This window comes from Pangasianodon hypophthalmus, chromosome 14 (genome assembly GCF_027358585.1).
Source record: "Pangasianodon hypophthalmus isolate fPanHyp1 chromosome 14, fPanHyp1.pri, whole genome shotgun sequence".
Taxonomy (NCBI): domain Eukaryota; kingdom Metazoa; phylum Chordata; class Actinopteri; order Siluriformes; family Pangasiidae; genus Pangasianodon; species Pangasianodon hypophthalmus.
Window position 1 is genome coordinate 15,460,502 of NC_069723.1, and position 26,449 is coordinate 15,486,950.

General features: G+C 40.6%; 1 protein-coding gene across 2 annotated transcripts in view; it reads right to left on the reverse strand.

Annotated features, from left to right (window-relative positions):
- The window catches only part of foxo1a (forkhead box O1 a), a 35,456-nt gene extending 11,815 nt beyond the window's left edge, over positions 1-23,641 (reverse strand). For both annotated transcript variants that reach the window (XM_053239619.1, XM_026934884.3), the window contains exon 1: positions 22,688-23,641. In XM_053239619.1, the coding sequence (XP_053095594.1) occupies positions 22,688-23,281 (594 nt within the window). In that variant the 5' untranslated portion in view covers positions 23,282-23,641. The remainder of the gene's footprint in view (positions 1-22,687) is intronic.
- Positions 23,642-26,449: the final 2,808 nt, after the last annotated feature.

Genomic DNA, 26,449 nt, shown 5'->3' on the forward strand with positions numbered 1-26,449 from the left:
CAGCGTTTTGGGAGGGGGGATGTCTGCTGTGCTCCCACCCCATCAGCCTTCTGTTTTGGCTCCAGTGCCAGCAGCGCTTACACTCGCTGGCAAGAGAGAACACACAATGGCCTGGAGTCCATCACAAGTCCTCACGAAAAGCCGATCTACAAAAGTACAGTCCAGAATGGCTCATTCCACTGCCCTTCCTTTCACATGTAGAGAGAAAACATAACATGTCGTTATGTATAAGACACAGACCAGCCCAACAACCAGTTAGGTTGTGTACAGCTGTGTTTTTTAAATGCAATGCAAAATGAAAACCATAATGTTTTTCTCCTGTAATGTGACATTTCAGAGTGAAACAGACGTGTTGATAGCTGAGGGTGGAGCATAGGAAGATGAAATGTCACATGATATTATTGGTGAATGTTATTATTTACTATAATTTTTCCATTAATTAATGGTGAGATAATCAAAAATAAGTTGATTAATGTTGGCCTGCATTTTAATTGAAGATTAAGGACAAACAGCAATGTTTCACTTAAGTGAGCCATACTGATCAATCAACCGGATCTCATGAGAACCTCGAACGACCCCACTGGATGTGCGGTCAGATTTTAGAGAATGAAGACATGAAGAAAGCTGCTAACCCCTGCCATAGCTCTAACATTACCCTCCTTATCTTTCTGTATTTCATATGAATTGTTATAAATTTGTAAGTGTGAGACATTAAATCATAACCAGGGTCACAAACATGAAAAAAAAAAAAAAAGTTAGTTTTGATTACAGGTCTGATTTCAATCTAGCCAGGGACATAAAGGTTTTTAAAAAAGTTGTCAGAAAAGTGTCGTTGAGAGATCATGAGCTTGCATCCCTATGATGTCACGGCTATCTGTGGCTGGGAGTCTAAGGTTGCCTTTCATACCTTTCATTTTATTAGGCGGTTTCCGAGCCTGAATCAGAGCATAAATTAATACTTTTGGTTCGTTTGCTTGGTTTCTCACTGCACATAAAACAAATCAAAAAGAAGAAGAAGAAGAAGAAGAAAAAAATGCTGGTTGAGGGGCATGTAAGGCTGAAAATGTGCTCATAAAACTCTTTCATTGGCCATAAATACAGCAATGGAAAAAGGTAAATGAACCTTTGCCAAGTGTGCGTAGAAATCACAAAAATCACCCAAGCATGGAGAACATGGTGCTAGCACTAAATAAGTGATTAGATAATTATATAACCACTTCAAAACTTTTTGTGTATCATATCCAGCTTTTATTATCTCTTTTTATTGTCCATCGTTCCAAATATCTGGAGTATATCAGATTTCTGCAGCACTACAGCTCTGTCCTTTGGCTCAGTTTGCATCTTGTCGCTTGGCTTAGTAGCTTGAATTTACAAAACAATTCTGCTCACAATGTATAATACACAACATTTTTGGTTCACTTCATGCACTCAGGCTGATTCAGAGTTGAATCACTTTCTCACTGCAATTGAACCGTGCTAGAATAAGATTGGAATCAGACCGAGACCACCTCGCTCAGATGATCTGAGCACACCCAGGTGCAACTGCTGTGTTTTCACCTGCCTAAACGAAGTGCACCATGGGGGAAAACAGAGCGACAGTATCACAGGGACACTAACCAATTATGTGAGTCTGTGAGCTCATGTATGAGGAAGAGGAGAGTTAGCTCTTTCAGCATGTTCAGCTACACTGTGACACGTCTACAACATGTGTGTGTTAGCTCTCACCCTCCCTTTCTGGCACATGTTGTGCAATTAGGGAGAATTAGCTAGCAAGTGGGAAGTGGCAGTGACCAAATTGGAAGAAATTGGGGTAAAAATAAAAAAAAAAGAATAGAAAAAACAAGTGCAGATTTAAACCAACTTCAATATTATTTATGTTAACATTTGTTTTTATTTAAAATATGTTATTTGTTTAATTATGATCATGTTAGCTAAGTTGTATCGTTAAATAAATCTCTATAAATCTCTTAAAATTAAGGACAAAATGTTGCATGTTGAAATGTTGACAAACGTGACATGACAATATGACAAATGTTGAAATGTTGCATGACATCTGTGGCATGACAGTGAGGCATGCATATATTGCTTTAGAAATGTGTGTGAGCTTGTGTGTACATATATTCTCCATGAGCAGCTGGAGGTCAGGGGATTGGGACTGTCCATGCCAAGGACATAGTGTGCAGTTATCCTCTTTCTCTCTCTTACTTTCTTTCAGTCCAAGGAGGCTGAAAGGCCATACTGTTCTCTCTCTCTCTGTCTGTTTCTTCGGGGTCTAAAGAAGCCTGCAGACTAGACTTGGCCAAGTTAATCGCTCACTTCTTCAAAAGATCTCAAACGCCACATTGGCCTCTTTGGGAAAAAAAAAAACCCTCCCCAGAGAGAATATGAAATGAAGAGGAGCAGGAGCTGGTTTGAGTCAGCAGCCAAGGCCACATTAGAGCTTCTTTTCTGTGGAGGGACTGAATTAGATTAAAAAGGGGGGGAGGGGGTAACCGTCTCCGACATGCACTTGATGTTTAGGCGTCGGAGTAGATGGAGAAAAAAGAAAGCATGCAATTACAGGAGAAGACTTCAAAGCAAGTTTCACGCCCTCGTGAGAGAGGATACAGTCAAACCGTGAGGTGGTGGTGAGACACGTATTCAAGCCTGGCAGAGGTAAAAAAATCCCCCTAAAACTAGGTCCTTCTGAAGAACTTCCCCGGGGAGACAAAGAGTAACAGGGACACTAAGGCCGGTTCACACAGTCCATGGTAAAGCAGAACCTAGCTCGTGTTAGGTCATGTCTGGTTGGGGAGCCATCTGTTGACAGATCTACGCGCATGTCTGTGTATATGTGTGTATGTATGTGTGTGTGTGTGTGTATGTGTGTGTGGTTAGCAGCAGACTGAGAAACAGCCCAGACCTGTCATTACCCCATCACTAGCGCAGCAGGTTTCTAGCAGTCTAACACCCTAAGTATAGCTTGCAGCACTTACAGGAGGTAAAGTCAGGTAAGAAAACAAAAGATTAAAAAAATGTAGCATTTACATTTCTTCTTGACAAGGAGAGTACGCTTTAAACTCTTAATGCTGCATTTTGTACAACCTGCTTTGCTGCAGTTGTAGCACTGCTGCTGTTGCTTGGGCCCTGAGTTGGTCTCGTTGCCAACTCGTTGAAATGGAAAAGGTAGTCATTATGTGAAATTATATCGCCACTTCCATGGCCTGTCATGACCCCTCATGACCACTCATATGACTTGCTGTGACACGTGCAGCAGCTTGATGAAAACATGGCACTTCACAGCAGAGCGTATCATCGGAGTTTGACCTTTTTGCTTCCTTAGAACTGTTCCTGTCTGTTAAGTCACAGTTCCTAGGAGAAATATTTGTCATAGTATCATGGCATTGGTCTTCAGCAAGAATGATGCCATGGAAGTCTCAGTTACACAGAAGTTCATCTGACTGTAAAAATGATTAATGATATATTCAGCTTCTCTATTTCCAAAACTTGCATCCACTGAGCAGAAATGACGTGCTTTATGGCCTTGCAGAAATGAAAGTTCTTTTTGTGCTGAGAAGCAAGGAAGTTCTTCAGAAACAGAAACACACACTCAGTTTTAAGCATGGATTAAGCATTTAAAGTGTTTAAAATGAGTATGATTACTTAAAGTATGAAACTCAGTGAAATAAGCCATGAAAAGCACATAAATAACCCAAAGCTGAATGCCACTTATGTCATTTATACCACCATGGTTCAAAAATAGTCTAAAATTCAGAAGAAACTGGGTGTATATCGTCACTGACGTGAAACGTAAACCTAAAAAAACAAACCTTGAAAACTACCTACTGCTCTACCTGTTACATGCTCAGGGATTGTCCTGTCCTTTTATAATGGGTAATACAAGATAATGCTGGTGTTATAAGGGGAAAATCCCAGCCTACAATCACATCAGGATAATTAAAATACAGAGTCCAGTGGAGTCATTTTAGCCACTTTATAAGCACATGAATAATCACAGTGGTTCTTGTGGTATGATAAATCATGTTTAAATCACAAGAGACAACTGCACACATAATATAAGTCAATGGTATCTCAGTTAGAATTGTGCAGTTCTGACCTCCAGCTGTATAAATATCACTCTAATACAGGAATAATCTGCTCCTAGATTTGCACCTGCGGCAGACACACTGTGCTTCACCACTTCCTGGCATGTACTTCCTGTTCCTTCTGTCCTGTACAGGTTTACAGCTTACAGTAAAGTCCTGGGACAGAAACTTTCTCCGACCAAGACACCCTTGTTCAGAAGCAGTGGTGGCTCAAGAGCTCTGAACTAGTGATTTAAAAATTGGGAGTTATGACTTACTGGGACTCCCGTTGGGCCTTGAGCAAAAACATTAACCCTCATGTGCTTGGATTGTATCCTGTCTCAACTCTAAGGCAATCTGGATAAAAATATCAGCCAAATGAAATGTTTCAACAGTCTGCCAGTGCTGTGAAAAGACTTCAGGTTAGGAGTGGGCGATATGGCATAAATCTAACATGATCCTTGAAGATATTTTTGCATAACATACTATCTGCTATAATATTTATCTAATTCAATAGTTTTGATGAGGTTTGCTATCAGTGTGCCAAGTGAACAGTTTTCTATTTAATTTAACATCCAAAAACAGAACGTGGATGAAACAAAACAAAAAAGTCCGATCAGCTATTTGTTTCTGGAACAGTGAGCTTGGTTAGTAGAAGTTAGATGATAACTCGTAACTCCATTTTGTAACATAATATATTGCAATATCGTTATTGTCATATTGAATACTGTATTGAATGGGAAAGAATACAATTATAGGATCAGCCCCATTTATATCACTGCATGTATTAGAATGCAGCACATTATCCTAAATCGACACTTTTACTCTCAAAATCACTCCCAGGAATGACGATGGGAGCTCTTCTGTATGATGTAAGAGCAATTAAAGTCTCCAACCACATTCGCTACCACAACACGTGTCAAATGTCCTAAACAAACATAAGTAATTCACCCACAACAATAAAACATGCCATAACAAGGAAAGGTTGGGATGGAAGAAAAGTCTAATAAATGTGAAACGGGAAGGCTCAGAGGGGACAATAGCAACTCCTCAAGCCTCAACTGATTTCCTGTGTTTACATTTTGATAGGTTATCTCACCCAATGAGGAGTTGGGGGGTGGGGTGGGGCTGGGGGTAGTCACGGCAAAGCGCACTGGCCTACTTTTGGAAAGTCAATATGAAGAAGCTTGAAGAAAGGTGGACAGGAAGCTCTCATGCCTCTGGCGTCTGGTCCTATTTACATGGCTCATCTCATTATAAATGGCTCCAGCAGAAAACCGTCACTGCAATACTGAAATACCTGGCAACCGACAACACGTTGCCAAGGTATCACAGCTCAGGAAAACGAGGCAGGTCAGAATGAAATCCCAAAACAGTAAGTGGACCTAAATCTGCAAAACAGAACCGTGTAAAAAATGTTCTCGAATTATCTGGAAAGTTGAGAAGGTACAATATTGTGTTTCGAATAGTGTTGGTGACCAAAATATACAAAATAAGGATACAAATGGTGTTTGGTTTTTTGAAATGAAACAGAGCCTTTTCATGTTTCTCATAATAATGGATATTCCATGCAGAATCAGAAAGTGTTCATCAGGGGTTTTCTTCTTCCCCTCTCACACTGGAACACACACACACACACACACAGACCAGCTGATCAGGCGCTCGTGTTGCCGCTGGTCACAAAAGAGTCCTTGAGTCATGCAGTTACGTTAGTGCTGGCTAACTGAATTACGAATGAGGAGAGGCCCGTTAGACAGAGCGCTCAGTGTGGAGATCCTCAATCCAATTTGCTCTCCTGCTCTAGTTTCCTGGAAAAAGTGCTCGTGTCACTCCTCTGACCTCATACTCCTCAACATGCTGAGAGTTACACAGTAATGAGAATCTCTCGTGCTAATGGACCATTTTTCACATGCACAGATTGTGGGTAAAAAAAAAAAAAAAGGAGAAGAACCTCAGTGACTTCCACTAACATATAAATGCTGGCACTACTTCAGTCAATCACATTTTTTCTTTTGTTTTCTTTGTGGCAAAGATTGTCTTTCCACACAAACATGAAGTAAAAGACTTAGCTTGTTTTGCTGCCTGTATAATCCACACATCCATCAGTCATTAATGATAAACGTTTGCCAACAATTATTACAGGCCAGTGTTTAGTCTGTAACTGTTCGCCTCTGCTAAGTGGACTCACGCTATTTCAAAACTAAATTCTCCAAGACAAACACTTTTACATTCCATGTGTTTATGCAAGTAAATCATTCATTCATTCATCTTTAGAAACTACTTTATTCTGGTCAAGGCTGCAGTGGATCCAGAGCCTATTCCGGGAACCCTTGGTGTAAGGTGTGTATACACTCTGGATGGTATGCCAGTCAATTGCAGGACACCATGCATGCATGCACACACACACACACACACACACGGTGGCAATCAGCATAGCTAATCCATCTACTTAGGAGGAAACCGGAGAAACCAGACACAAGGAGAACATGCGAAACGCCACTCTGGAGCTCAGGATCAAACCAGAGACCCTGGAGCTGTGAGACGGCAGCGCTACCCTCTGCACCAACAGGCCACCCTATCCATGTCAACAGACCTTAAAGAATTGAAGACATTTAGTCAAAACTCTCTTATAATGGAAGTCTAAGGGCAGTTGTTGGGGCAGTCAGTAAACGTTTATGTGAAATCTATTCTTGTAGAAATTCTTCAGTCAAAATGATTTGTAAATTAAACTGTAGATCTGTATCAGTCCTTTCAGAGATAACACTACTTTGTAGTCTAGTTATTTGTAGTTATGTTGCCAGTGTAGTTCTTTTGGTCTGATCACACGTGGATACCACAAAGCTATAAGGAACATACTGTTTACTGTATCACTCCGGTGCTCTAAAGTTCTGGTGATCTAAAGATGTGCCCTCAGGTCTGTCTCATCTTAAGATCTTTGTTATTAGAGTAACAGTTGTATTTTTGATTTCATGTCATGTTTAGACTTCCATAATTTTTTTAATGCAAAGAGTTTTCTATTTTCTCTCACTAGCCTTGTCTCTTGTAAGAGGTAAGTGCCCATACACTCTAGATAAGAAAGTTATAGATTAGGTTGACAGTCCCTGGAGTATTCCTTTAATGTTTACTTTAAAAAGAGTTTGTTTTGAGAAAGAACATTCTAACAAACCATGTTCATGTTGGATCTCCATAAAAAACACACCTAAAAATGAAAAAAAAAAAAAAAAAAAAAAAAAGACTAATCTGCAAAAAAACACGTCCTAAAGGTGGAGTGTGCTAAATCTTCCAGTAATGCAGCTTAGCCACTGCAGCGCAACACTTTCTCCTGTTATACAGTTGCATTTTTTTGTCCTAATAGAATAGCTAGTGTTATTTGCATTAATTTATGGATTTCTTAAGTCACTAATATGAAACAAGAGTTTTACAGACATTAAATCTGCAAGTGCAGTTGGAATCAATAAGCTATTTAAACTTGATAATGTAATCTGTATATAAAACTGCAGTAACTCATTCCAATTATACGATTTGAAGCCTATAAATTCACACAACCTCAGGGGCTCTCCTAGGATATGAATGTTTTTCTGATCTAACTGGATTTTAATGATCACCACTTTTCTTGTGTAAATGCTCCTGCGATTACATTTGTTCATATCCAGTTTGATAAATGAAGTTTATCAAACCAGTTTGAACGCCTTAATCTAAATATATACACTAACTGAGTGCTATGATTGTTGTTTGGTGTGTAGTGTAAATTAGGCTGCTCTATGTGGCTTATTAGCTTATGCACTCAGTGACTCTTCGAGGGCCCCTCTGTGGCATTCAGGCAGGAATGAACCCGGCTTGGGTGTGGGTTAGGGGCAAAGAGCAGGAGAGTACAGCAAAGCAGCCGAGAGCTGTGCTATTAGCAGACTTCCTCCTCCATTGTATCCGCACAGGAAGTGCTGGCTAGCACTGATACCGATCCTGCTAATGCCTCTGCACTCTGTGCAAAAACACTGCAGTCACCGTCCGCTGAGTGAAGCCAAACTATCTGAAGACGACGGGTTCAAGAGCCTACATTTCCGAATCAAAACGTGCCACTCTGTTAGTAGCAAAACAAGAGGAAAAGGAGGAAAATAGGAAGTCTCTTACAGGTTTTCCGCTGTATCTCCAATGGTTACTAAACACCTATGTTGTGAGGTAGCACTTGAAAAAGACACTTCCACAAAGTTATTACTCAAGAAAATGAATCACCTTAAACAAAAAGCCATTTCCTCTTGGCAAGGTGCTGTATTTAAGGTGGACAGTTCTTAATAATTCTGTCAAAATGTCATCCAGGTAACAAGTTTGACTTCCAAATAGAAGACCGAGACAAGTTCTTTTAGCAAACTGTATGTGGGTTTGGCCACAGGGTGACAAGGTAGTGACTAACAAACCACTGTGACGTCAGCACGAAAGTAGGTGATGAATCAAACCGAGAGTGCTACTGCTGGCTTTGGTAAGCAACTTTGGAGGAAACAGAGAGACAGAAACTCTCATGCTTTGTGTCTTTGTAGATTTTCCATGTCCCTGTAATGACAGGAAATACATCTGTAACCTTTATGTGGGCAGCTTAGTGCAGTAGGACAACCAGTGAGGTACTTTACAGAGTTTTAGCGACTGATTTGAGTAGTTATTGCTGTGTCTGTTAATCATGGCAGAGTTTAAAGAAGATTAAAAAATGACTAAAATTCCAAGTCTAATAATAAATTCCTTTTTCATTAGTCATTTTTAATTAAATAATTACATGACAGGGTGGAATGGTGGCACAGCAGGTAGCGTTGCCCCCTCATAGTTCCAGGGTCCCTGGTTTGATCCTGAGCTTGAGTTACTGCCTGTGCAGAGTTTCACATGTTCTCTCCATGTCTGCATGGGTTTTCTTCCAGTTCTCTGGTTTCCACCCACCTCCCAAAAACAGGCTAGCAGACTGATTGGGGACTCTAAATTGCCCTTAGGTGTGAATGAGTCTGTGAATGTGTGTGCTCTGCAGTGGACTGACATCCCGTCCAGAGCGTACTTCTGTCATCCTCAGTGTTCCCGCGACAGGCTCCGGATCCACCATGACGCTGACCAGGATAAAGCGATTACTAAAGAATAGTGTGGGAAGCACTGATCAGGGATCAGCTCTAGATCAGCTCAGTTCCCACAACTGAAAGATAAAAACATGAGAGAGGATTATTGTTTCTTGAGCACCATGCTGTATTATATGCTGCAACAGATTTTTTGCTGAGTAAAACGACTAACTATAAAACTCCAGTAAACTCAAATCAATTCAATTCGATTTTATTTGCATTGCACTTTTAACAATGGACATTGTCAAAAAGACAAAGCAGCTTTACAGAAATATATGAATTGTGGATATAAATATTAAATACATTTATTAAACTCTACTGACCTCTAATTCACACTCGCTATCATACAAGTGTCTATATTGCTGCTGTCTTCTCGAAATTGACCCCATGAATGGACAGAGTCATGTTTGTGGTGGTCAAGGTGGTAGAAGCGTTATTTTGGAGTGTGTGTGGCTGTGTTGTACTGGTATAAAGAAGCAGTGTAAGAGTGACACACAAGCTTGTGTCAGGATTGGTGAGGTGGGGCTTCAGACGTGGGTTTGCTTGCAGTCTGTGTGTTAGCTATCAGCAGACTAGGCTACAGTGTAGACTCTTGCCCTTGGGGTGTTGTCCCAGCCTGGCCACAGGAGACCTCCTTTAGGTCCTGTGGACATTAAGTGAGGCTAACTGTCACGCAACCTCACGCTGCTGAAGTATGGATGGATAGCCTGAAAGTTTTCAGAACAAGCAAGGCACTAGCCTATGAAGCGAGGACCAAAGACTTTCTCAGGATCCTGTGTATTTTGCTGGTGTTGCGGTAGTAACAAGTGTTTTTCCTGGTTATTGCGACTATCCTTGCTGATTACATTTCCAGGCCCTGAAATAAATAGGCCATACACAGCAATAGTAGTAGACCTGTTGCTTTGTCCTCCCGTTTTCTCCTGAAAGACAGGTTAGCTTTACTTGAGCAAAACCACAACTGCACTACAACCAAGCCTATTTTTACCATACAAGTTGACAGCAGTAGAAACAGTACTTGACAGACGTCTAACGTCAACCACAAAAACACATCACACTGCAAACGTCACCAGACAGACACGAGTCAGGCTACACATGCCTTCATTGCATTAGCATGGTTTGCGCTGAACAGGTTATTTGTGCTTTTGGGTAATTATATTTCATACACTGCTTGTTAGTCCCAAACCCAGACCAAAGGCCAGACATATCCATTAAAGTGCATTATGATCTAAGAAGGCAAATCTTGTTACTTTCATAGGTTATAACGAGAGTAGGAATGACAGACAGAACTGGTAGTCTTCTTTGTCAGTGTCCTAAGGGAATGCATGCACATGTAATAGTTTCATACCAAGAGTCACCAGCGACACACATCTGTTCTAGCCCCCCCTCTGGCTCTGGATTTGGTTACGCAACAGGAAAAGAGACCAGCAAATGACAGAATCCAGTTACCCTTGGGAAAGTTACATATACTCAAGAAAATCCTTCAAAAAGTTACGATAAGGCTCCAAAGGATATTCTTCAAGTAGAAGCCTTAAATATAACCTAGCATTCATTTATTCGGAGTCTAAACTAGGAGAGATTGAGCTTTAAATTTTACAACAGAGGTCAACTTTTACAGAAGACGGTTGATTGAAAGCCCTCACTAAATGTAAGTTGACTGTAATCCCATATGGCTTTCAGTCAACCTAAAAGGATCAATCATGAAAATTCCACTTCTGTTCCATTAACATTCCAACTGAGCCTTGTGGCAGAGAGGGAAGAGTCCGTGGGAAGGAAGGACGAAAGGTCCAGGCGAGAGAGGAAGTAGAACAGGAAGATCCCATTCCACTGGCGTCAGAGTCATAGCTCCGCCCCATAATGCTGACATCATCGCTGCACTGCTGCATACCTTAATGCTTTTTTTAAAGGGTTGACTTCCTGTTAGTGGTTAGACCAATTTGAATTTACAGGCCTATTCATAACAGAGGGAGATAGAGTCATAATGTTGTAATAATTGTGTGTTGCCATGACCAAATTTGGTGGATAAACAATATATGATGCCAGTGTTCTATAATATTCTATGATACAGGGCCAGGTTATCAGAATATCATATCACAATACATGTGTCACATTTTTCTGAAGGTAATTGGAAGTACTTCCATAACACTGAACAACTCCATTGTTATTTAAAGCAGCAAGCAGCTAACAGTACATTAAAATATATTATATTTATTAATTGTTTCATTTTTCCTCATTTTCCTTGTTAAATATTTTGAATATAATAAGCAAATTATAAATACTGAATATAATATATTGAATATAAGGAAAACGCTTAGAACCTTCTATAACAGCAGCTCTGTCAGTAGCGCAAATCTAAGACAGACCACAGGTTTATATTAATGCACTTGGCATAGTAGGTTATTGTTTCTATAATAGCAGCTCATTCACAGTGACGAATATGATAGATGTTCCGTGTATTCAAGGACTAATAAATAATAGATTAGAAACATGGTCTAATTTTAAAAAGTATAATAGTTGATATGATGAAGTTTTCTGTAAGGATACACTTAGTTAACATTTCAGGATACGCTTATTTATCATCTCCAGTGCCAGCACTTTATGACAGTTAGAGATAAAGTTGTGAGCTTTCGGCCACAGGACAGTCTAAGTCTAAGGACATAGGTCTTGGATAGGTTTTTGCAGTATCTAAATTACAAGCTGCATTTTTTGTCTTATTAATTTCAAAAGAAAGACAAAGAATGACCGTTTATAGCTGCTATAATGCAAGTGATAACAGGAACTAACTTGATTTGCAGACGTTCCACAACATTAAATGTTCCTACAAATGGATAACAAAGTATGATGTGCCATTCTTTAGTGAATAAAAATGGTAAGCATTGGCGAATTGTTGGGATATAAGTGGAATTAACCTCTTTACCTATACTTACCTATCAGTCACCTCATGAGAAAGCAGTCCAAATTTAGCTTACTATTAAGAGCAATAGATTCAGATTGACTCTGTAAATGTGATTCAGCATCTTTGATTAAGACTGTACATTTCCAAATGAGGTGCGACTGATGTGTCAACCCATGGCTTATGGTAAAAGTGTGGGCCATGATATTAGACATGAATCGCTGTTTGAATTACTCAGTTTTTCTAATCAGAGTAGGAATAATACTGGAATATTCTTTTCTTGAAATAGATGACCAAGCCTCAAGGAAGAGGGCATGTTCAGTCAGGATGGTTTTATTCCTCTGGCAATGATGAATAGCCTGGGATCTCAGTGTTAAAATGCTAAAAACTATTTTTTGGCATCTCAGGATCACTTTAAATGTGTTTAAGATCACTAGTGGTATTTACATGGTTCAGTAGACACCAGAGAAAAATAATGATTCATTAACAAATACCTCAAAAATGCTTAAATAACTAAAAAAAATGAGAGTTGGCCAAACAAAAAAGTATTCCAAAAGTTCTGACCTTTAAAAAGAACTGTTTGAACATGTAGGGGGAAAAAAATCAATCAGCATGAACCTCAAAGAGGCCGCAAACAGGCAGCAAATCTATTTAGTCCAGTTAATATACAGACACACTAGAGCTTTGGGTTTAAAGAAATATTTACCACTTCAAACACTGCATCATACAGTACTATTGTTTTCTGAACTTAAAAAAAGACATGCTAGGGCAGATGTTTTCAGAGCAAGTGATGATACTCAGAACAATAATTACAGTTTGTACTCTGAAAGCAAATTAGGCCACTGAGTATATCCAGTGCCTGCTCAGTAGGATTAGTATAGCTCTGAACAGTGAGGAGATGTGTAAACGTCTATTAACACTCACATACACAGAGTTAAAAATTCACTGTGCACTTTTGCTTCCCGACAGTCAATATGGAAGTAACCTGTGGAATGGAAAGAATATTGCATGGGAATCCCAGGCATGAAAACACAGACGGCATGGGCAGCGGAAAAAAAAGAAGAAAAAAAAAGACTCAAAAATCCCGCCTGTTTGGTTGCCTCTGCACACTCTGCTCCAGCAGGCTGGCGTACCAACACATCAATGATTCATTGAGACAAAAACGAGTGCACATGTGGGCACACGGTTAATCTGCCCGACTGGCTCGGCCTCTGCTCAGGAATTTACCATCCCAAAAACACACACCCCCCCCTCCAACACCCCCACAAAACACACTCGCACTGCTGAAAAGTGGTAAACAGGTTCCATTAACAGCACTTTTAAAGGTGTGGGCCTCCATTTATGCCATTAAGACTAGGATAAAAAGCATTATAAACAAAGAGAAAAAATCATTTATTAGTAATTAGTCATAAGATTACTATTATTCCAGTTATTATGCTTGTTTTTTTCTTGAATATGTGCTCTGTTGAATTGTCATAAATGCATTTTGCTGTGCAAGACCGTGACTGCTTTTCATTCCTATGAATCTATAAAGAAGTGAGGAAGTGAAGAAGAAAGAGAGAAACACTGATAAAGAAAGCAAAGAAACCAGATGCCATAGTAGACAGCAACCTAAAAAGATGCCAAAGGAATTCCCACATTGTGTGCATGTCAGATAAGGTCAGAGAAGCAGCACATCAGTCTACCGTGGACAGCAGAGCTCTTTTTGCTCCTAACACAAAACCAGCAAGATGCAAAAGCACAGTTCCTTTTGTGACATTGGCATTTGTTTGTGTGTGTTTGTGTGTGTGTGTCACTATCTGTGTGTACATACAGTTTACACGTCATGCAGGGAAATGTCCTGAGTTCATGATTATTTATGCATGTGCTTCAGAGTGAGTGTGAGCATGAAGCAAACCGGGCAGTGTGTGCGTGAGTGTGGTGGGCCAGCCTGACAGGCACCACTCATAATCGCTTTAGGGCAGGAGTTGCACAACAATGTGGAGAGTCTAATGCCTGTGGTTTGAGCCCTTGGCGGCAAATGGGCTCATAAAAATGACTGCTAAAATCTCAAGCACTGACACTGGATTCAACACACACATTATCTCATACACTCACACGCATAGCATTAGTAAGGTATCTGCAGTCGTGCCTAGAAGTAGGCTCTTAGACAGTGTGACTTAGTATCTTGTCTTGAATAGTGCCTAGGTTCTCTCCTGGTGAGTGTGTGTTTGTGTGTGTGTGTGTGTGTGTGTGTGTGTGTTCACTCTGTGTGGCCCCTTCCAACACTTCTGGAATACTGTCCCTCAGAAAATAAACCCTTATCCTTCAGCATCACATGAAACAAATAATTCAAGCTTAGCATTCACAGAGCTACCCCTTTTTTCACTCTTTCTAGTTCCTGTCATATTTTAGCAACTAAATACCATGTTTATGAGAATATTTCTTAAGAACAACATTTTTTGATAGCTCACTTTTGACATTTCTTGATATGGCAAAGCACATGGAAGCTCAGATGATGCTAAAAGTGTCATTTTAATAACATGCTGCCTTTTCTAAATTCTTAAATTAAGTTACCAACATATCTGAGAAAAATGTTGATATTGCCGACTGTTTCATCTCATTTCCACTGTCACTGTACCTTCATAAAAAGCTCACGTGCTAGTTAGCCAAATTGTTAGCCTCAGCAGCTAGCTTACTCTCAGTGTCCATATTTCCCTCTTTTTCCACAATCTTTCTTATGACTATAACTACATGAGTGGCAAGCATATCATGTGTTTGCCCTGCTATGTCAAAACACTGAAATCACGAGTCATTTTTAAATGTACTATTAGGTAATAATTATAAGAAAAGATAAAAATTCTGATTGGTTCGAGTTCACTGTTGATATTTCTTGATGTAGTAAAACTCATGGAAGTTCAGTTTGAGGCTTATGCTAAGTGTAATTACAATGTAATTGTAATAATTGCTTTTTCTCAGTAAATTACCAACATATCTGAGGAAAATGTTGATTTTGCTGACTATTTTGTCTCATTTCCATTGTCACCATACCTTCATACAGGGCTCGTGTACTAGCTAGCTAAATCATTAGCTTCAGTAGCTACCTTATGCTCAGTGTCCATATTTCCCAGTTTCCTAACAATTTTTCTCTTGACTATAACCACTTGAATGATGATCACATTGTGTTTTGCCTTCCTAGGCCAATATATGACCAAAAGTTAAACCAAAAGTTTTATCTAAATGCACAATTAGGAAAGGAATGATGATATGATATGGCTCGATCATTTTGTTCACTTAAACGTTGTATATCAGGTTTAAGGGACTAAAATTGGTAATAGTAACCGTTCCACGTTAATTTCATTTATCATAAATGCATCAGCAAAACTGCTTTAACATGAGACCACATTACATACCACTCAATGGATAGGTTACAATGAGAAAAACAAGCTGTGCATGTATCCATGAGCCTGACAAGAGCTCAGCCCTACAGCTACACTGACACACTGCCTCTCCTCGCACGCGTCTCTCCTCCCGGTTCGCCAAAACAGCTCTGTGACTCACTCTGACTCACGCACCATGACTGCTTGCTTTTTAAATGGTCCAATATGTGTATTCGCGCCATCAAACACTTTTGTAAACGGAGCAGAAAGAGAAACATGAGGCGGAGAAACTGGCTTGTGTCAGTGCCCTGGGACGAGTTGGCCTACGTGTGGAGCTGAGGTTGGTTCTGCTTAAAAGCACTGTTTGTGACCCATTTAGTCAGTTCTCTGCATGAGGTATCTGCACATCGTGGATGAAAATCTTTGCCGTTAGATGTTGGGAAACAGTCACAGGAAGTCTGGCTTAAGTGTTTTCTTGGTCTGTTGGAGAGTTGGCCAGCATAATATGGAATAATTTCCAACCCATGACCTAAACGATTTCTGTCAGTGATCTAGACATAATGTCACTAGCTGACTCTCTTACACACTAATTCATCAGCAGACACAACACTTTTGGGTGGATCGGTGAATACTTTGAGATTAAACTATTAAATTAGGAAAGTACAGCCTGCTTTTAAATAATCTCACTTGTTAACATGCTGATGTAAGTTTTAACATTTAAGAGTAATGTAGCCTAATATTTGATGATTTAATAGACTCAAACGTAGAAGGAGTCACAAAAATGGATCAAGCCTTAAGATACAACTGCTCTTGAATCAGATCGCTACCCAGTGAAGCTTAATATTATATGAGCAGATGATAAATTAATGATTCCCCCTCCTGCTCCGCCCGCATTATATTTTACACCACTCAAACATTAGCATTGGTAACATAGTGAACATACTGTCTGACCACTCACACACATACACAGACACAGAATACATGCACTGCTAAACTAAATCATGAGGTTGTGATGTACTGTCCCTGGACTTTGGCCAGCAGTATGCTGAAATAGCAGTGTGCTGTGTTGTGGCTTGAGCAGGATCGAGGCCTCTCTTACACCACCCTGACAGCACACACAAATAGGCATAGGAGAGTACATGGGGCGAGGTGCCAATGCTCTTCTGATATCATGCCCCAAAATACTTCTCCACCACACCCCCTAGCTGTAATTTTTACATACCATGCGTTTTAAGCTCTGCTGCACTTGCCTGATTCCTATTTGGAACCCTCTGACCTCTCAAGCTTTTACTTCCACGCTCAGATCACAATGTCATTCGGCTGCAAATACATGTCCTCACCTGATTGGCTAAACGGATAAACACGGGATCTTGTTTGATAAACAAACTCAGATTGAGAGTCAGTGACCTCCAAGTAAAATCACACCAAATGACGTACAGTACCAGCTTCTCAGAAAGACTTCCACAGTGGCGTCTGGACACTTACAAATTGTGCAGTGCTGAGAAGAGTTTCGTTGTTGCTCATAAATCCTTTTATTTATTTATTTTTTTGGATAAATAGTGGACTAGTTTTGGCCTGTCGGCAGCAGCTTGGAAAGGCGCTGACAGTTTGTCCGTTGCTTTACTACTACGATTCTTGGAGGGTTTCAGCATTCGCTGAGTACTAAATACAGATCATTTTCCTTTTCTCTTCATTCTGCTTGTCAGTGGTATGTTTAGTCTGGAGAAGAAGCACAAAGACATTCTTTTTTTTTAATATTCTTTCTCTCTCTCACTCTCTGGGTTGTTGGCAGACCCCAAACAAGGTGCTGAATTTCATAAATGATGACCGTTGCATCCAGGCTGAAAACCTGTCTGCATATTCACAGTCAAATTTATGTTTTTCACTGTGTGCTCTGGGCAGAAAAGCACTGAATGCATACTTAGCCATCTCACAATACATCATGTAGTTACATTCATGTATGAATGCGCCTATCCACACACACCTCTGCTTTTTAAGACAACTCACATGCCAGGAAGGTGACTCAGTAAACCAAAAAAAAATAAAAAATGGAATACAGTAGATTGAAATGAACATTTGAACAAGACGGGTAGGAAGGCAAACGAATGTTAAAAAAGTCAGGGATGTGACTAGCATGTCTGTGTTACTGTCTCACGTCATTTGTCTGTTGTAACCCAGTTTAGAAACTTGGCTCAGGTTTGTCGCGTGCGTCGCTAAAAGGCTTCATCTTTCCAAATGCTCCACTCACTAACAAGTGCCATCGCATTTTGGCCCAGGGCTCTTGGATTCCTGTAAAACGTCTCGTTATGCAACCTTCAAGAGGTGTCACCTTATCTGAACCCAGTGAACCTTGCACTGAGACTGTCAGCCCTGGGGGGCTAGAGAGAAGCACTCTGTTCTGGGCGTCTGTGCCTACTGACATCTACCCGAGTTTATGCCAAGTCATGTTTGGAGCGTCCCGTGCTGGTGTTGGCGGAAGAGCAGCCTCTGCCAGGATATAAGAAAGGAAGAAGTGGGTGGAAGAGGAGAAGGTCAGGCACTCTGGAAAACACAGCCTTCTAGTCACAGTGCAGGACTCGATCATGTCGTCCCAATGGGAGCTTCATATTTGAGGCACAGATTTTCTCCGCTGATGTCATCCAGTTTCCCAAACTCACCAATATTCTTAGGACGTGTAATCGCAGACGACAGCCACGGCTTAGTCCAATAATCAGTGAGAAAGGCGCTTGAACAAAAATGTCAGGTTAGGATTTTTAGTAAAATTTTGATGCTGGCTCAAAACCACTGAGTTTGGTGTGTTTTTCAGTAACTAAAACAGACAAAAATCTTTTTCCGGAATTACCGGATTTTCTTCTCCACTGATGTTCACATATTTATATGTACACAGAAATATAAGTAAATATAATTTAAATATAATGCCGTTCATGCTTAGACTGCTGTCCTGACTATAAATATTCAATACATTTATCTCAGATTAATGTTACACATTTGGCTCAGTGGCATAATTTGTACCGGTCTTAAATCTTCGTTACATCAGCACTGCATAAACTGGTATTAATAAGCACAATAAATACACATGGACTTACTGCTTGACAAGTGTATAACACTTAAGAACTTATAGAAAATGGGTATCCCTTTTTCAGGCAACCAAAAGTCTCCAGTTTCTTCTCCAGCTTTGCAGCAAATATAACATCATAGGTTGACAATTTTTAATAACTCCTAATTTTAAAAGTAATTATATCAAGGCGCTGTTGAATGCTTGACTGGTCAGAAGACACAAAGACTTGTACAATGGGCACTGCACATAAACAGATTTTAAAAACGTGTATTTGTTGGTATGGTGATCATTGCTGATGGCGAGGAGAAAACCTCACCATATCGTATTGACATTTTGGAATGAGTCTCCAGTGTCAGTGCTTTGTACCAGTCAGAGGTAAGGCTATAACTTGAAGAAAGTCTTCAGGACAGAGGGCTTTGCAGTTTCTCTGTAACTTGACAAGCTGCCTCTTTGTTGCCTTCTTAACTTGTTTCTTGGATGTTCCACCATATTACACGTATCGATAAAATAATAAAAAGCAGTAGTATTTCCAGGTGGTAACATACCACACTTTGTCACTGATTTTACAGCACACCCAGTCGTGTTTTATTCCTTACACAGCAGTGCCTTTACACAACACTGGCCATCCAAAAGATCTGTGAAATGATTGTAGTAAGAAATGATTTCGATTCAACACGATGCCCTTCACTTGAATGCTGGAAGCAAGCTTTAGTTTGTTTTCAAAGAGGTTCAGGTGACTGGCGGAGGTGGTGGAGAATGCGCTATCATGAGAGTGAAGTGTGACGTACTGAAGGACGGGAAAAATCGATTCTTGGCTTGTAAGCCAACACTGATGATTGGTGGCCATGTGCTGCCTCAAATATTTGCACTAGCCGAGTGACGTCTGTGTCGTATAGAAGTAACAGGAAGAGCAGACACAGGGTCATCTGTGCACGGAGCAAAGACATCTGGCTAGGTGTGTTTGTGTAGAGAAACAGTGCTGCGCACAGTCACGTGTAATCTTCTGAACACACCGATGCTAAATGTTCAACACAAACTGACAAATTAATGAGCCACTGCTCACATTGGTTTAATCTTTTGCCTACTTTTAATAGAAATTTGCATGAAAGGTGTACTCTAAGTCTAGTCATCAATCTCATGTATAGCACTTCATGTGCTTTTTTCTGATGAAAAAAACTGAACTATAGTCAGCTCTCTTAATGCACTAAGAGGCTGAGAAAGGCTTCAGCAGCAAAGGACATGATGACTCACCTCTTACTGCACGGAAATGGCTCACTGAATATCTTCCATTTACAATCAGTGCCATTCACTTGGTTATTAAATTCCAAAAAGTGCTGGAAATTTGGGGCTATTAGAGATGATTTTGAGTCTGTTAATTGCTACGGCTGTGCACTTCTGCAGGAATACCTGTATCTGTACCTAAAGACCAGGAGCCAGGTGTTTAATATGTAAAGTTAATTTAATATGTGTATTATGTTAATGTTCATTTAAGAAAAAGAGCCGAGTGCTCTTATAATATCCCAGAGCAATCTATACTCCAAGCATAGAGAGTTTATAATAAACTTTTATGTCTTATTGTGATGCCATCCTACCAGAACAAATAAATTCATGACATTTCCATATATACGTAGAGCTGCATGATTCTTGATGAAATACGAATCACAATTTTTTGAACTTAGAACTGAATTCACAATTCGCACTCATGATTCTGTGACCAACTTTGTAAGGAACAATATGCATACAGCGTTTTTGAAACGCTTACATTACTGTAGCAGACTGTGGGAACTGCAGTTTCCTTGCGGATGTATGTGAATGAGGGCTTGCCTGCATTTTGAATTATTGATTTATTGGAATGTTTGTATTACAATAAAATCCTGAGCAAAAATAACTGCTATTTAGTATATATCTTTAATCATTTTAGGGTGTCCTCCCAAATTTAAAAAGAAACCATGAATATTAACGACTGGGTAAATAAATAGCTGTTGTTTCTGTTCTTCTGTAAGAGCAACTCATGGCCACGTGTAGGTGAAAATCAGTCTTGATAAATGCACTTTATGCATAATGCATTTTTTTTTTTTGTGCAGCCATAACATTTTAAAATTCACTTGCAGTTTTTCAACGTTGTTTCCCCCTTTTTGTTCTGTAGACTCTTAGAGCTTCAGGTGCATGGATGAGGTCATGTGATACAACGTCTATGGTTATTAGTTACAGTGAATAGTGGCATTCTTTTATACGATTTTATGCAATGGTTGCAAAAGTGCAAAATTATGCAGAATCAATTGCTCTTGAATTGAACTGCATTGAGAAATGAATGAAGATCGTGATTTAAATACGATTTTTTTGTGCAGCTCAACAAATACCTTTTGTTGTACTCTCTATGTACAGCACAGCCTTGTGTCTCATGCTAGTAGAGGAGATCGCAGCCGGCATGGCCACAAGGGTTTCTCCCTGGGAGGTTTGACATTAAAGCAGTATGAGTTACTTTGTAAAAAGTATCCGTTTACACTCTGGACTTGAGTTCAACTGGACCTGTTTCAGAATTCCTCTCCACTCCACGAGTCAACAATTTAAGCCCAATGAATCAGGGAAAGTGCCTGTGGCACTCACAATTTCTCTCTCTATGTGTCTTTCTCTCCATTACTGAAAAGGATGCACACTTTTATCTGAAGAACAGATCAGGTATAAATGTCTGTGCCCTCCTACTCAGCATCTTTTCTCCACTTCCGCTTAGTAGCCTTGACAAAAGAAGCTGTAAAGTTGCTTACAAGCTCAATAGAGCATGTAAGAAGAAGCAGTGTAGTGATGCCTTGTTTTTTTTCCCCCCACACACTCTCACATAGACTGACCATATTTACACTCTCACTCTCAACGCCTGCAGGACAATAAGAACGTAGTGTTCATCTATACAGGCACTGGAGTTGTGAGCAAAACAGTTAGGAAACCTGAGTTGTTTCTAACTTTTAGACACAATACCATACGCAAACGAACCCGAAGACTTATAACACGAAAGGATAACGTAAGTGTAACTGTAAGAGTTTATGGTATCAGAATGAAAACATAATAGCCACCAATCGACCTAAAACTTCACATACTGTATTCCTTATGCCCATGAGTTACCCAGTCAGTGAGATCAAATGACTTTTACAACCACAACACTGGAGCAAGAACAGACGTCATGAATACTGTTCCACCAAATTCCTTTTCAAAAACTGAATCAAAACATGTCTGCGTTATTACGTAGCGTGTGTCATAAGTAAGCAGCGTCTTTTCGTGACGGAGAACACTCTCGGAGTGACTCATATACACATTTAGGCAGGTCAGAGAGCACTAAGCTTGCAAAATCGCAATCACAAAAGCACAAAGCCTGAAGAATGCTGGGACAATGAACTCAAATCAGTGGGTGGAACCGAGGTTTGTCTGCATGTGTAGTCTTTCATGCAAACATACCTGGCATGCATCGTGGGCGAATTGACGCATAAGCCGTTGGTTATTAATAGCGTGTGGTGCGACAAGGTACTACACCTAACAACGTAACTTTGGCTCCTGTCTCACAAGGTGGTTTCCATGGATTTCCACAGGAATGTTTTTTGTTTCTCTGGTTGTCAGGTGGCTTCAGGCGTACGAGGAACATGACAAAGCCTGAGGGTGTCTGTGCCATCTAAAGAAGCTGTAGTGTCGCAACTGACATCAGAACACTATGCCACCTGGGGTTAAACTGTGGTGGCCTCGAGGGTCTGGAGCTTTCCCACTCTTTGTTTATGTGAGTGGTGAATCAATGTCTACCATTATAAATGGTAATGGCACTGTTCTCACATTTTTTTAGCATGCATGAAAGAAGAGAGAACTCCTAAAACCCCAATGCCAGACAGTATGCACGCGCGCACACACACACAGACACACACACACACAGCACTTAGTAACACAGCACAGCTGTAGACTATATGCATCCAGAGCCAGGAATCCTCTTCGTCAGCAGACACTTCATGCCTAACTTTACTCGGGACCTGTCATATGACTGGCAGTGGGACATTGGCAGCACTGGACCTGTTGTGTGCACTCTAATTCCCCATGTGGTAGACTTAATGAGACGCCAAAAATCCCTCATTCAAACCAGCGACTAGGAACTGACAATCCAATGTTTAAAAACTCATGGCCATGCAATAAGCTGCACTGCTCAGTGTTGTTCCCTGATTGCACGTGTAATGTAACTCTGTGCACGGCATAAATACCTTCCAGCCGGCGGAGCTGTTGCTGTCGCCCTTGTCCTTGAAGTAAGGCACGCTCTTCACCATCCAGTCGTAGATCTGCGAGAGAGTCAGGCGCTTCTCGGGCGAGCTCTCGATGGCCTTGGTGATCAGGTCAGCGTATGACATGTTGCCCCAGGCGTTGCGGCGTGCCGAGCCGCTCTTCCTCTGCGCCGCCGCGGCTGTGGAAGAGGAGGAAAGTAACGGCACCTGTTGCTGCTGCTGCTGCTGCGGGGGGAGCGGAGCGCCGGAGATCTGCGGCCGCTGCTGCTGCTGCTGCTGCCGGTGCCCGCAGTTTTCTTGGCACTGGAAATCTGGGCACAAGACAAGCGGCTTGTCGTCAGCATAGTCCTCGGATTCTTCAAGCAGGCTGAGGCTCGTGAGGAAGTCCGCAGTGCCGCTCGGCTCGTGCTTGACAGACGGGGCCGGCGAGGACGTGCTCGAGTCGGCGGGGTTGGTGAACTCGGGCCGGGGCAGCGGCCAAGTGCATGATCGGGGCCGCGACAGGGGCTCAAAGTCCGGGTCGATGTCGACCAGCTGCTGCTGCTGTTGTTGTTGCTGTTGGGCCGCTTCCGCCATGGTACCGACAAACGCCCAACGTCACATAGAGTTGGCGGCGCGCGAGTGACTCAGGCGCGACGGCGCGCACAAGAGCGCGGCTTAAAACAGGAAAAACGGCAGCGAGGAAAGGAAAAAAAGTTTCGTGAGAAGTAAACACTCCTATCCTACATTTGTAACGCGTTGAAACCGTACGTTAAACCGAGTTTAAGCGCGAGGACTCAGAGAGCGCCTGACATCTGAAGGCTTTGTTATGAAGTTGTGATCAAAGTTTCAGCCAAGCTAGTATTCCGCTCGTGCGTGCTCCTGTCACTGTGTTTGTGTGCGCGTGTGTGTGCGTGTCTCTATGTGTGTGTGTGTGTGTGTGTGTGTGAAAGAGACTGAGGGCGAGCACTGGTCTGGAAGCGGCGGTACTGGAACTCATCTATCATTGGTCAGCAGATACCGCCCACGCTTGATTGACAGCCGTCAGCAGCCAATCACAGGAGCGCTTTGAAAGCGAAACGGCGCAAAAACAGTGATTTTCTCCACCCAGCGCTAGTAAACACATTTCATTACAGGCTCTGAAGGAAAAGTGTTGTGCTTCAGGTCACAATGTGCCGCCTTCAAGTGCACGTGGATCCTTCAAGTAACTTAAATAAACATTATGAAGTGTTATTACGGCGTCGTGTCTCTGTCATTGTGATAAATATAAGTGCATGTCCTGGCTAGCTAGGAACAGGTCTAAGCCACATAGTTTTATGTATATATATATATATATATATATATATATATATATATATATATATATATATACACTCTATGCACACAGGGTGGAGGCAGGATTCGAACCCTCAACCCCGGAGGTGCATACATTTTATATATATATATATATATATATATATATATATATATATATATATATATATATATATATATATATATATATATATGTGCATAGAGTTTGCATGTTCTCCCCATGCTTCAGGGGTTTCCTCTGGGTGCTCTGGTTTCCTCCCCCCAGTCCAAACACATGCACTCTAGGCTGACTGCCATTCCCAAATTGTCCATAGCGAGTGAATGGGTGTGTGAGAGTGTGCGATTGTGCCCTGCCATGGGTTGGCACCCTGTCCATGGTGTCCCCCGCCATGTGCCCCGGGTCCCCTGGGATAGGCTTCAGGCTCCCTGCGACCCTGTGTAGGATAAGTGGTGAAAAAAATGGATGGATGGATGGATGGATGGATATATATGTCTACATACAGCCTATGGTCTAGCTTTTAGTCAAGCTTTAATTCTTTATGTATGAAAACACTGGACATGCATTAATTGGGTAAAATATTCCATTGGAAATAGGCCTACTTTTTTTCTTTAATTGTCCTGAAGAACAGAGCTGTCTGCTTAACTATCAGTTTAACATCAATTACTGTAGATAAATGTTTACATCAATTAACATCATTTGCCATTGCAAAACATGAGGGAAAAATCAACAGAGTTGGTCATATAGAAATTAGGACCTTGTAATGAAATGGTGATATAAGATCAAGAAAATAAATAATAGCAGCTCATTAAAACAAACAAACAAAACTGCTCTCCAGCTACTAGGCCTACTCTATTGAACCTGCCTTAAGTCAGACATGTAATTATTTGGTGTGCAGTGTCAACACTGTGCCAGTGAAATGTCAGTACTGCTGTGGAGTAGTACAGCTGTGTAGTCTACAGGCTGTTCAGTACCTGTGCTGGTGTTCAGTAGATAATGAGCAGTTTTATCTGTAGGCCACAGAAATGTGGCGCACGTGACCATACTGCCATCTTGCGGTCCATATTTAAACTGCCAAGTCGTTTCACATGGGTGTCTCTTAAATAAACTGCAGGTCAAGACACTCCTGTGTCTTGAAAAAAAAGCCCAAAAGGGCAAAATATGAAGCTTTTCATGGTCTTAACAACAAAGCATTGGTCAGAAAATTAGCTGAAATTAAACCAGTGCACTCCTCAGAGCTCCTGTGCCACTATTTACACCATTTGCTTGTTACTTTTGCTGCAGTGAACTGTTTGTTTGGGGAAAAGCTACAAACAGGGAAATTCACTTATACAGGCTTCTTGTATGCAAAGGTAAAATCATGATAATGATTTAAATGTTTGATGTAAAATTCAAATTAACACATGTCTGTCTGGCTGTACAAAATTTTCCAAAAATATCTTCCGGGATGTTTTTTTGTTTCTTAAAAGATTAGTCATTATTTGGTTATCAGCCGCTCCTGATGCAGCCCATCCAGGGCCTGATAACAAACTCATAAATGACCCAGGAGTGATAGAGCAGGGAGAGATCTACAGTATTTGTTTAATTCTTGCTCATTTCCTGACCAATGATTTGCTATTAAGGCCATTAAAAGCTTAATATTTTGCCATTTTGGGCTTGGTCCCCCCCGCCCGCCTTTTTTTTTTTTTTTTTTGGCGTGTAAGTGTAATGTCACTAATTTTGCTGGTCTAACATCATAAAACTGTATCTGTATATATTATTATCTGTATCTGTGTATATTATTATTATAATTGTATATAATTAACAGTATATATTAACACTCTTTGTGAATCAGATGTGTCAAAAAGAGCACAATGAATAAAATATGCACCTATATTGTATATATTTTTATTTATGCTGTATTTAATCCTTTTAATCCATTTATTTATACAATTCATAAAGTAATTAATTTATATATTTATATCTCATGTGTCATATCTCATGTATTTACTTGTTTCCTTCGTTGTTTATTTGTTCACTTGTTTATTCACTTTTTGTATTTTTCTTGACTTATTTATTCACTTTCTGTATTTATTTTGCAGTATTTTCTGTTCCATATGATGAATAATCAAGACCATAGATGAGACCTGATCTAAAACAAAAGTTCTTCATTTTATTCACGAAGGACCAGGTTTTCATTCCAACTAAGCTGGAGCTACACCTGATTCAATTTATTTAATAAATATTCAACTATTTGGCTGGGAATACACGCCTTATCTTACAACCTGAGAACCAGATCCCCCTAGAGGCCTGTGGTGGTACTGCACATGTGGCCATCAATATATCTGAGTTGTTTACATTGCCGTGGAGACGCCGCTGTCAATCATTAGGCAATCTGTAACGCCCACACAAACCTTTGTAGTGTGCAGTTCTGTTTCAATTAGATTGTAGTTAAGGATATATATTTACTGAAC